This window comes from Sceloporus undulatus, chromosome 4, assembly GCF_019175285.1.
Source record: "Sceloporus undulatus isolate JIND9_A2432 ecotype Alabama chromosome 4, SceUnd_v1.1, whole genome shotgun sequence".
In the NCBI taxonomy this organism is placed as follows: Eukaryota; Metazoa; Chordata; class Lepidosauria; order Squamata; family Phrynosomatidae; genus Sceloporus; species Sceloporus undulatus.
The window spans coordinates 89,518,920-89,531,836 of record NC_056525.1 but is presented as its reverse complement, the minus strand read 5'-3'; the positions used below and the strand labels follow the sequence as shown (position 1 = coordinate 89,531,836).

At 42.9% G+C, this 12,917-nt stretch overlaps 1 protein-coding gene across 2 annotated transcripts in view; it reads right to left on the bottom strand.

Annotated features, from left to right (window-relative positions):
• The window catches only part of ROR1 (receptor tyrosine kinase like orphan receptor 1), a 228,110-nt gene extending 218,500 nt beyond the window's left edge, over positions 1-9,610 (bottom strand). For both annotated transcript variants that reach the window (XM_042465389.1, XM_042465390.1), the window contains exon 1: positions 9,346-9,610. In XM_042465389.1, coding sequence (XP_042321323.1) covers positions 9,346-9,454 — 109 coding nt within the window. In that variant the 5' untranslated portion in view covers positions 9,455-9,610. The remainder of the gene's footprint in view (positions 1-9,345) is intronic.
• Positions 9,611-12,917: the final 3,307 nt, after the last annotated feature.

Below are 12,917 nucleotides of genomic sequence, written 5' to 3'. Positions count from 1 at the left end.
TTAAAAGTAAAATCTGTTTCAGTATTAGATATTGTACTACATTTTCAATCTAGGCAATCAAGAATAATTTTTTAAAAAACTAGACTTCAGAAACCATATTTAAATAGTTGGAATTTATAGGTAGATTAAAATCAAGTAGGTTACTTTTTAAATACCTATTGCAATTCCTTCTGGACATGAATGTCACATTCATAACATAAAAGCATTCAGCCAGAGCAGAGACAAATAATTATTGACAATATTAGTTCTGGCTCCTGCTCTGGTCAATTATCGAAAGAATGCACAGCTAGGAAAGATGTTTTACAATGTAACTACAAAAGAAATATGTAGGAATTTTTGGAGTCAGGGAAGAAATCCAAATTTGTCTGTGAAACGACCGCTTGGTTACAGCATTTTGCAAGAAAAAGTGATAGTAACATGAAATGTAAAAACCCAGCAGAATATTATCTAAATACTGGATTAAATGTTTAAACCTTCAGACAGATAAATTATAGACTTAAAATTCCACAGAAGATATTCTTAAGAAGATAAAGCCTATTTACATTTTTGCTGCTTCTAGGTATTTTTTTCCAAAACAAAGTGATATTTAAATCATCAATTCAATTCAAAAGAACATAACAGGATAATCAGATAAGTATTGATGTGACCTTCCCTACAATAAATTCTATCCCATTCCTAGAATGGGCTTTTTTCCCTTTTACTGGCCATGCTGGGTAAGATATTCTGGGAACTGTAACTTCCTCAGACTCTGGGCTAACATACCAAGCACTGAAAACTACAGCCTGGTCCTTAAACCTACCACATAAAATTAAAAACAAGCTACAGCATAATGTAGCACCTTAAAACACTAGACTTGTGGATGAGAAGCAGAGGTTTAAATTTACAGTGAACCAAGATCCCTAATGGCAGTGCAGACGTAAAAATTTAAGATGTGAATACAAGACAATAGAGGCCATTTCACATTATGTGATTATGGTGCTTTGATTCTACTCTGTCCTTGCAATATAGTATAGAATACTGAGGTTTGGAGTTAAGAGAAGAGCGTTTAGAAAACTCATCCAAAGAGGCCGAGTGCCTTTGACCAAACTACAAATCCTAGGATTCCATAATATGCAGCCACAGCAGTTAAAGTGGAATCATGGTGTCATAACTGTGACTTGTGAAAGGGAACTAGTTTTCCAACTCATGCATCATGGCTGTCATTTTCTATTTAGACTTTAGGTTAAATTCATTTTGTCCAAATTAGAGCAGACCCATTAAATAAACAGGCCATATCAAGTCAATACTTACACATGTCCCATTGATTCAATGGGCATAGTTCAGCTGGGACTGAAAAGTGGATGTAGCCAATATTTTCATCCCTTGATTTGAGTTGGTGTTTATTGACAGCACTGCAGGGTAGTTCTGTGCAGTTTCCAGAGTAAACAAATTGGTTTGCCCACAGATTACGTGGATTACAATTCCTATAACCTCCTATCCCAGCCATGGTAACTGGGTTTTGTGGGAGTTGTAGTACAACATATATAGAAACCATCAGGGTACCTTCCCAAATGTTAACTCCTCAACCACCTCTGAAAAAATTATGAAATATAAGAAAGACAAATAAATTATACCCACCCAACACTTCCAGCATAGTCTCAGTCCAAATGAATACATTGGCAAATGATTCCTAAATACAGATGGACTTCTGTATCCACGGATTCTTTATCCATGGATTCAAATATTTTTTAAAATATATAAATTTCAAAAAACAACAACTTCATTTTGCCATTTTATATGAGGCACACCATTTTATTATGCCACTGTGTTTAACAGATTTTGGTGTCCATGGGAGGTCTGAGAACCAAATCCAGAAGATATCAAGGGTCCACTGTATATATTATACGCTATAATTCAGGGGGGGAAGGTGCAAATAGGTTTAGGACTGCAGTCAGACTCTCAACTGTTTGGAACTGGGACATATGCTTTCTGGTATTAATTGACATGACACTGGTTTGCAGCATTAATTGCAATTTTCCCAATTTTCAGCATTCCTAGGCATTATTTATGTAGAAGCCAACTTGCATTTTAGAATATTGTACAAACAAAAACATAAGAAACACAGGGACTTGCCCATGATAACCGGGGTAAGATACAGAGATCCAGCAGTGTAGACACTGGTTCTTTCCCAAGCATATGGGGAAAGAGAGGCTCCAGCCCCTGACTTTACAGATTAAGTCTGATGGAATCTGCAACAACAACATATAGAGAGCCAGACATGCTTCATCCATGCGCTGGGCATTCTCTCTGGCTATATCCACACTGTAGAAATAATCCAGTCTGACATCACTTTAATCTCCATGGCTCAATGCTATGGAATTCTGGGATTTGTAGTTTGTTGTGGCACGAGAGCTCTCAGACAGAGAAAGCTAAATGTCTCACAAAATTACAACTCCCAGAATTCCACAGCATTGCATCATCCATGGCAATTAAAATGTTATCAAACTGGATTAATTCTGCACTGCTGTTGCAGTCTCTATCTTTTCAATTACTTCATCCAGCATGTAGCAGTGGGATGCTGGTCTCCATACATGAGGACTACTTTCAACACCTCCCCATTATTGTTGACACTTGGGAAACTTGGGGCAAAACAGTTGTAATGAATAATAGTATACATGAAATGAAACATGTCTGAATCCTTCAGATTCTCTCCACCTATCTCAAAGGGACAATTTACTAGGCTACTGGAAGAAGACAGGAATACAAGAATAATAATCAAATTATAGAATCCCAGTGTAAATTATAATACTGTATAACTCTTAGTATTACTAGATTTGGACTAAAAAATAAACACCAAGTACCTATTTATGAAATAAGATTACCCTGAACGTAGGGCTGAGCAACAAAACCCTGAAAGGCAACATGCCCTACAGTCATCCCAAGGCTTTTACCTCCACCAAATTTAGAGTTGCAAAAATATGTTTTGCCTCAAAATGGCCAATAGCACACATCCTCCCAGCCACTGGGAGAAACAGTACTGGGAATCTGGGTCCAAAACACATTGCAGAAATAATCCAGTTTGAGACTGCTTTACCTGCTCTGGCTAAGTGCTAGGGAATTCTTGGAACTGTAGTTTTGTGAGACATCTTAACCTTCTTTGTCAGAGGGCTCTGGTGCCAAAACAAACTACAATTCACAGGTTTCCTTAGCACTGAGCCAGGGCAGTTAAAACGATATTGAACCTGATTATTTCTGCAGTGTGTTTTGTACCTCTATCTCATTTTCACATGGCTTTGGCCTGTCTTCACAATTTTTAGGCTTTTTTCAAACGAGGAAGTAATAAGTCTTCCTTTTCCAGTCATATCTTATTTTGAAAAAAGGTCTATATAGGTTGAAAAATATGTACCATATATTTAGAAACATTGTACAGTATATGGAAAAATTGAGAGTCATCATAGCATAATCGTTTGAGTGTCGGACACTGATTCTAGAGACTAGAATACTGGCCCAGCCATGGAAAACTACTGGGTACCTTGGGCTAGTCACACTCTCTCAGCCTCAGAGAATAGCAATGGCAACTCCCCTCTGAAGAAATGTGCCAAGAAAATACCACAATAGGTTCACCCTAGGGTTTCCATAAGTCAGAAACTACTTGAAAGCACACAACAAAGGTTGAAACACCCACACAGGATTTTTTTTTTAAAGACACCTTAAAATGTATAACATGGCCAATGACAGCATCAGAGGTTTGGGGAATATTACCCATCTTGACCAAAATTTGCCTCACCAAATGCAGGGATAGAGACCATGTGTGGCTGCAAAAGTGGCATCATGAGCTGTACATTGGTTGTGAGTTCATCTGCCTACCTCTGACATACTTGTTACAGTATAATACCATCTGGAAAGCAACACAATTACTGTCTCTGGGTTAGAATACTAGGTTGGGACATAGGAGATCTAGATTCAAGTCCCCACTAAGCCATGAAACTCCCCGGTTTACTCTGAGCCACTCAGTGAAAGGAGAGATACAAATTACAGAAATAAATATTCTGCAATAAGTCTTCCTTATTGCTAGCATGGTGTACAACAACAAAGGAGATGTAAGCAAAATCCTTTTTTTAAAAAGTGAACTATTTCCCCTGTGTAGAATTACACATATACTCAGATTCTACCACTGCAAATCATCACTTCTGTGTGTGTGTGTGTGTGTGTGTGTGTGCGCGTGCCTTCAAGTCACCTCTCGACTTACGGGGACCACATGAATTTCACAGGGTTTTCTTAAGCAAGGGATACTTGCGAGTAGTTTTGCCAATTTCTTCCTCCGAAATATAGCCAAAAGCACCTGGTATTCATTGGCAATCCTTCATCCAAGTACTAATCAGGGCTGACTCTGCTTAGCCCATATTGCCTTTACAGGATTCTTATTAACACCTTTGCAGACTTTCAAAGAGCTTGCCAGGGAATCAAGTTCTCTACCTTCATCTTGCTACTTTTTCCCAACTCAGTCAACCTTTCAACTGCCCACCCACCTACCCCTCCTTGAAAGACATGGAAGCATCTCTCCTTCCATTTCAATATGTCTAAACACAGAAAAAACAAATATAAGTTCTGAATGCTTCCCAAGGAACCTAATAGTAAGGCCAGGATTGACCTTAACAGCTTGACATTAAGGAGTTGCCTCTTCCCCTCCCACTCCAATGTGTCTGTGTTGGTTTGTTTCAACAAAGCCAATCAATTGTTGTGGCACTTTAAAAACCGTAACGTTTGGCATAAGCTTTCCTGGGCACAACAAGCAGTCTGTGCAAAATAAAGTCTGTTAGTTTGTAAGGTGCCAGATCAGTCTTTTCTCATTGGTGTTTATCACACGGAGGTTTTTGCAGCTGTTTGCAGCTCAGCTCCAACGTGAGTGCGGGTCCAATGATGTGAATTCACGGGATAACGTGCTGTGTTATCACACACAATTCCTTTCTATGGGGGCTCCTTCTGTGGCGCTTCTGTAGTGATTCCAAAGTGACCCCTCATTTTGGCAAAATAGGTAACAAGCGAATTCACAGAAATCACTTCCAAGCTCACTTCGATTTCACTCCGAATTGGTCTGGTGTGGAATGCAATTTTGCTTCTGCTCTGGTACACCACTGCAAACCCACCCAGGTTGCAAATTTCCCATAATGCAGCACTGCAATTTCCCGCATTTCCTGTCGGTGGTCCTTTCACTTTCAGGGCAACTCGTTTTTTTTGGAATATATATATATATGTGTGTGTGGGTGTGTATGTGTATGAATGTGAATATACAGATATGTATGTCTGTCTGTCTATCTATCTATCTATCTATCTATCTATCTGTGTGTGTGTTGAATTGCTGAAATGGAAGGGAAAATAAAAAAGGGGGATGAAGAAGACACATAAATATTCACAAGGCAAATATTCAAGCAATCATGCAATTACGCGAAACAGGGAACAAGAACAGAAACGTACTAGGTCATGATGCGTTTAGACTCTCACTGAGCATGCACAAGATTGCAGATCTGAATCTCCGCTTTGCATGAATCCGCATCACGTGACTTGCCTTGGATTCGATTCCCCCTCGATTTGGAAGGGCAATGGAAGGGCAACCAGGTGTGATAAAACATTCACGTTATAATGTGAATTTGCATAGCTGACCCAGGAGTCACCCTGGATCTGAGCTGCAAAAACCTCCATGTGATAAACACCATTAATGTTGCAATTGTGGATTTGAGGTTTTTGTTTTGTTTTGGGGTTTGGTTAAGTTAGGCTTTTCAATAAACCTTTGGGATATTCTTTGGGACTCCACCAATCAGCCTAAGATCTCGTCTGCACTGCAGAAATAATGCAGTTTGACAATATTTTAACTGCCATGACACAATGGTATGAAATCCTGGGATTTGTAGTTTGTTGTGGCACCAGAGATCTCTGACAGAGAAAACTCAATATATCACAAAACTACTAATCCCAGAATTCCATAGCACTGAGCCATGGCAGTTAAAGTGGTATCAAACTGCATTATTTCTGCAACGCAGAAAATCAACATTTTGAACAACTCCCAGAATCCCCCAGCCAGGAAGAGTCCAAATGAAAAAAATTTCCAAATTCTGCCAAACAGTGTCATCAAGTTCTGTAGAGAGAGTGTGTTGCAACAGACAACACATTGTGTGTGCATAAGATTTAACTGGGAACTGCTAAAAAGCTGTGAGATGTGGCCTAAATACTCCTAAAGGCACCAGATCCTATCTTATCTTGAAAGCTAAGCAGGGTCGGCCCTTGTTAGCACTTGGATGGGACACTACCAATAAATGTAGGCTCCATTTCAGAGGAAGGAAGTGGCAAAAGCACCTCTGAGTATCCCTTGCCCAAGACAACCATGTGAAATTCATGGGGTTGCCATAAGTCAACAGATGACCTGAAAAAACTTACACACACATACCATACACACATAAAGCTGTGAAACCCTGGAAGTGATGGAGTAAACAATTAACGAAATGAGTCTTTTGTTTATCAGATTCACGTATCGACCATAATGTAAATGCTTCCAAAGCAACCAACCAGCACATAAGGAGGTGCAGCAGAAGAAAGGGGTGTTCAAAAGTTCCTGAAGGAGATCAAGCAAAACAAATACAAATAGGATGTGGCTGGAAAGGTGGAGGGAAACAGAGCTTTGTTCTGGTGCCACAACAAACTGCAGTTCCCAGATTTCCATAGCACTGAGCCACGGCAGCTAAAATGGTGTCAAACTGGATTATTTCTCCTGTGTGAATGCAGCCTCAGGTTCTCATGTCAGGGGCTATTCATTATAAGGCAGGAGGAAACTCAAGGACTATTCTGAACATGTGCAGACCATCTCCATCACCAAACAACTACAACCAACCAAACAAGAAAGTAGGTTGACACCAAAAGAAAGCCCTGCAACCCATTCACATTTTGCAAATGAAAGCATGGGAGCATGCCAACCAGATTAGGCAGACTCCATCCTGAAGGAGAAAGAAATAGAGGGGCTGATAATACAGTCGGCCCTTCTTATACACGGATTTTTTATACACGGATTTAAGCATACACGGTTTGAAAATGTTCCAAAAAAGTATAAATTTACCTTGATGTTCCATTTTTTATTAGGGACACCATTTTGCTATGTCATTATACTTAATGGGACTTGAGCATACACGGATTTTGTTATACACGGGGGATATTGGAACCAAACCCCAGCGTATAACAAGGATCCACTGTACTGGAATTGGAGCTGCTGGAAGGAGGCTTCTCTGACAGAAGAAACCTGTTTCAACAAAGAGGTACTGTGGTCCAAAATGCACTGCAGAAATAATCCAGTTTGAGACCACTTTAAGTGCCCTGACTCAATGCTAGGAAATTCTGGGGACTGTAGTTTTGTGAGATATTTAGCCTCTTCTCTCAGAGAGCTCTGGTACCAAAACAAACTACAATTCCCAGGACCCTCTAGCACCAAGCCAGGGCAGTTAAAGCAGTCTCAAACTGAATTATTTCTGCAATGTGTTTTGGACCTGTGTCTCCTGCCTGAAGGTGAAAAAACTGCACTATCCCAGGGTGCCCAGAGGGCATAACCACAAAGGAGGACAAGGCACCGCAAAATGGAAGGCGTATTTCCAAAATGGAAAAACGTGATTCCCAAACCATCAACAGGATTTACATGCATCTGTGTGAAAACCAAATGCATGTTCTACCCTTTTTCTCACTTGGTCGCCCTGCACTATGCTCATGCATTTTTATAGAGAACATGGTTCAAGGCGGTATCCTAATGGTGCCTTCAAACATCACCCTCCTTAGTGCCCATTTCAGCAGAGGGGGGTGTTGAGATTCCTCAACCAAGGCGGAAATGCTTTCTGCACATGCTCAGAGGCACTTTGGAGTTTATCACACTGAGGCTAATTTTGGCATTAAAGAGAGATTAAAGCACATTTAAAGCATCTCGAAAATAAAGCGAAAATGGGGAGTAATTGCCCAAGTGATTATCACACACAATTGCGCAAATAAAGTGATATCGGAAATGCATTGTCGCTGAAAACCCAAAAGTAAAAAGATGCTCATTAATGCTTCTTTATGACCACTTTAATGGTGGGTTTTGTGCGATGTTGTGTCAAATCGTTTTGCGAAATTGCACGATTTTTCTGGAATATTCACAGGATAAACTCCCGATCACCTTTGTGTGATAAACTTCTTTGTCCTCTTTATGTGTGGCATAGAAGTTTGAGTGCTGGACTAAGACTCTGGAGACCTGGGTTCAAATCCCCATGGAAACCCACATGGGCAAGTCACACTCTCTCAGCCTCAGAAGATGGCCATGGCAAACCCACTCAGAAGCAACTGGCCAAGAAAACCCCCATAATAGGTTCTTTGCCCTAAGTCTGGAAAGACATCTTTCTTGGGGAGTGGGAAAGAGTAACCCTCAGGGAAGTGGCCCCAGCAGAGTTCCTCAGAAGTGCCTCAGAAGTTTCCTCAACTTTGGTTCTCTCAGCTTCCTCAGTGGTTGGGATAAAAGCACCCTCCAACTCTCCCCTCCTTCAGAGGTGACCAGGTGGCCCTCACCGCCAAGGAGGACCAGGCACCACAAAAGGGAGGACCTCTACGAAAAAAGAGGACAGGACCCAAGGAAAGCTGGACACACTCCAAGAAATACACATTCATGCTCCTCAGTCATGCTCCTCCAAAGGGGAAGACATTTTGGAATCCCTCCTTGACAGGAGGATGCAGTGATGGAGGACAGGTCCTGGAAAAGGAGGACCCTCTGGTCAGCCTGCTCCTTTACGATCCTCTCAGCCCTGAAAGTGAAGACAGAAGGGGCATTAGAGGGAGAGGAGGGGGACAAGGCCAAGGGGCCAGAGGGGTCCTCCTCACCGTCCAGGAGGGAGAGGCACCGCAAAATGGAGGACCTTCCAGGAAAATGGAGGACAAGGCGGTCAAGACCCAGGAAAAGCTACAAAGCACTCCCATCAATGTAATTTCATGCTCCTTAGTCCTGCTCCCAATGGAGGGCACTTGGGAATTCCTCCTGGACAGGAGGTGGTGAAATGGAGGACGCGTCCTAGAAAAGGAGGACGCGTGCACAAGGGGGCCTGTCAAGAGGAGCCTCAGGAGGCCAGCCATTCCTCAGCCCCCAGACCCAAATGTTGTCCCTGGACTGTGACCAGGGATCCCCCCTCAAGGAGGACCAGGCGCCACAAATGGAGGACACTGAGAAAAACGGAGGACATGAGCAAAAGAAAAGCTAAACCAAAGACACTCTGAGTCCTGCTGCAAAGCGAATCCAAACAGGCGGAGGGGGCCAGGGAAGGCTGCGGGGGCGTCCGGGGAGGGAAAGGAGGACTGGCCTGGCTGCCTTACCTGGGGCTCCCGCCAAGCCCCGCGCCTCCAGCAGCAGCAGCAGAAGCAGCGCCAGCAGCAGCAGCCGCCCCTGGAGCAGCTGGGGCAGCGAAGGGCCCCGGCGCCGCATGCCTCCGGCTCCTCCACCATCCAGGGCTCCGGAGGCACAAGGGCTCCCCTGGGATCCCCAACAGCCTCGGGGCTCCGGAGCGGGACTCTGGGCGCCTGCCCTGCTTCTCTTCGCCTTCCACGAGCGCGCTCTCGGGCTCCTGCCTGCCTTCTCACTTGCCCCGAACTCTCTCTCCTCCAGACTCTCATCCCGGAGCCAGAGCCAGAGCCAGGCATCCCCAGAAGGACGCCCTCCTTGGCTCGCCAGCGCCCCCTGCCAGGCCCAAGAGGGAACGGCCGCCACCTTCCCTTCCTCCTCCATCAGACTCTGTCCCCTCTCGCCTCCCTTCCTCCTCCTCCTCTTCCATCCAGGGCCACTTTCCTCTTCCTGATCTTCCCCTTCATCTGTGTCCACCCTCCTCTTCCTGCTCTTCCTCTTCCATCCAGGTCCTTCTTCCTCTTCCTCCCCTTCCTTTTTCCATCCAGGTCCTTCCTCCTCTTCCTGCTCTTCCTCTCCCACCCCAGTCCACCTTCCTCTTCCTCCTCCTCTTCCATCCAGGTCCACTTTCCTCTTCCTGATCTTCTTGCTCTTCCTCTTCCATCTATTTCCACCCTCCTCTTTCTGTTCCTCTTCTTTCACCCAGGTCCACCCTCCTCTTCCCCCTTTTCCTCCTCCTCTTCTTCCATCCATTTCCACCCTCCTCTTCCTGCTCCTCCTCTTCTTCCTCTCCCACCCAGCTCCACCTTCCTCTTCCTCCCCTTCCTTTTTCCATCCAGGTCCATCTTCCTCTTCCTCCTCCATCCCCTTACTGTCCCATCCTCCCATATAGACATGATGATGGAATCATCATTGATTTTGTCATTTAGATCGGCCAAATTACTATATTTTCTTCCTTAAAAAGCAATATATTACATTCCATTTCTTAACAACTATATTTTTCTATATGGTTCATTACTGTGTACCTTCCCAAGTTTACATTTCTTGAAAATCTCCAGCTCCGTTCCTATTGTCGAATTCATTATTTTATCTCTACAATTAACTGTAATACCAGTTTGGAAACAGACAATTGTTTTAGAGGTGAGTGGAACTGTGCATTTCTTTTAAAATCTCATTAATTTTCTTTTCTTCTTTCTTTCCTTCCTTCCTTCCTTCCTTCCTTCCTTCTTTTTTTTTAACTCAGGGGGAGGGAAGGAGAAGGATGTGTGTTGTTTGGTGGTTTGTTTTGTGTGTATATGTAATGTCTGTGTCTATGTGTTTAATTATTGAGTAAAATAAATATATTTTCTTGTTAAAATCCCATTAAAAAGTATGGTTTCAAGAAACAGAGACAAGGTGAAGGAAGTCAGTGCCTGTTGAGGAATATGCCAAGGGCTCTTGTAGCACCTTTGAGACTAGATGAAAGAAAGAAATTGGTAGCATGAGCTTTTCTAGACCTCATCTCACTTTCTCAGGTGCATGAGCTTTCATAGACTTGAACCGACTTCCTCAGATGCAGGAGCTGTCATAGACCTGAGTCTGTTTCTCCTATAATTGACCCTAGTTTCTCAGAAGCATAAGCTTTTGTAAACTTGAGCCTGTTTCTCATTGGAGTTTATCACACGACAGAAATTGGAAGTATAATCCAGTGTCATCCTGAACGCAATCATGCGTATTCCCATTATTGCACTAAAGGTTACCACACACGATCGCTGGCAGTCCAAATGCAATCATGCGTCAATCCACAGTTAAGTAAATTCTGTGAACTAGCAAAGTCACCAACCCTGTTCCTAGGCAACTTCACACTCAGTGCGCTGTTGTTTGGTGTGATGTACATGTCTCCTTTGGTCCTGTTCCCCCCCCAATCTGGAAGGGGGGGTTCCCATGAAGCCACGCTGCAATTCCACTTCAATTTTGCTTCCGCTTGTCCTTCAGCATTGCTGAGGGGGGCTGCTGCCTGCTAATTAAGAGGCATGGACCCGGAGCTATTGGGTAACCATTATATTCATGTTTTAACATGACAAGAGTGAATAAATGCCCATTTTAATGTGAAAAGAGCATGTTCTTTCAACCATTCTTCCCGCCCCCCTCCAACCTCTTTTGTAAATTGTGGGGTTCCTTGGTTCCTCTCTCTCACTCGCCTAAATATGCTATGCTCCAGTCATCTGCAGTCTCACTGAGCATGCGCAAGGGTGCCAATTCGCAATTAAGAACCCACCGATGTGATGGCTTACTTTGCACAGAATCTGGACAACGTTCGGGGAGGCCATTACAGTGAATTTAAGATGTGATAAGTAATCACGTAATTGTGTAAATTTTCAAATTGACCTCGCTATCTTCTCTTTTAAAATTGAGAGCCTCCCATCCCATGTGATATACTCCTTAATCTTCAGTCTACTTTCTCAGATGCATGAGCTTTCATAAACCTGAGCCTACTTCATCAGAATCATGTTCACATGCATCTGAGAGTTTCTCTCAAATAGAGAATACAGTGGACCCTCCACATACACTGGGCCAAAAGTGGAAAAACTGCAAATAAACACTTTTTTTATCCGAGAGTACACCTCTCTAGGAATCTCTAGGCCCCCCCGGGGCAACTGTGTGGACAGCATCTGGGGAAACTGACCACAAAATTATGCTGGAGGATCTACATATGCCTAGAAGAGTGTTCTCTCCAGGAATCTCTGGTTCTTCCAGCACTACTTTTGGTAGAAGTTGACCACAGAGTTGCACTGGAGGACCTAGAGATTCCTGGATGAAATCCATAAAAGCAAAACCAACAAATATAAACAGTCATATCATGTATTGTAGAAAATGTCCAGATTCCTTGCAAAATTTAATTTCAGTGCAGTCCTTGAGGGAAGACACATTCCAGTAGTTGATAGAGCAGAGGGGTGGGACCAAAAAGACCACTATATTCTAATTTAAAGTTCTTATGGCATTTTTGTTAGGTGACTTCAGATCTAGTCCAGCTAATGGTGACCCTATCCTAGAGTTTTCTTGACAAGATTTGTTCAGAGCGGGTTCTCCATTGCTTTCCTGCAAGGCTGACAGAGTCTGACTTGTGCAAAGTCACCCAGTGGGTTTCCATGGCTAAGTGGAGATTCAAACCCTGGTCTCTCAAGTGCCTTTCCTATGAAATGAACTAACAGTATGATTGAATGCTGCCCTATATGCACATTACTGGTATTTTCCTTTTTTTTTTCAGTTACTGTGTTATCTGTCTGTAACAGCCCTGCTTATGAAACATTTGGTCTTGTGGAAGTAATATACTCATGTATAAGTCTACAAATTTTAGTCAAAAATTGACCCCAAAAACCTGGGTTGACTTATCTATGGGTCAATGTAAGTACTGTATTTTAATTCTTTCCCATCTCTGAGTAGAGTGGCAAAAGGTAAGAGTTTAGTCCACCCCAGGAGCAACCAAATGAAGCACCCACCCAATCTATTCTTTTCACCATGATGCTGCTTCTGGCCTTTTTGAATGTTTAGATGGGAAAATGGCAGT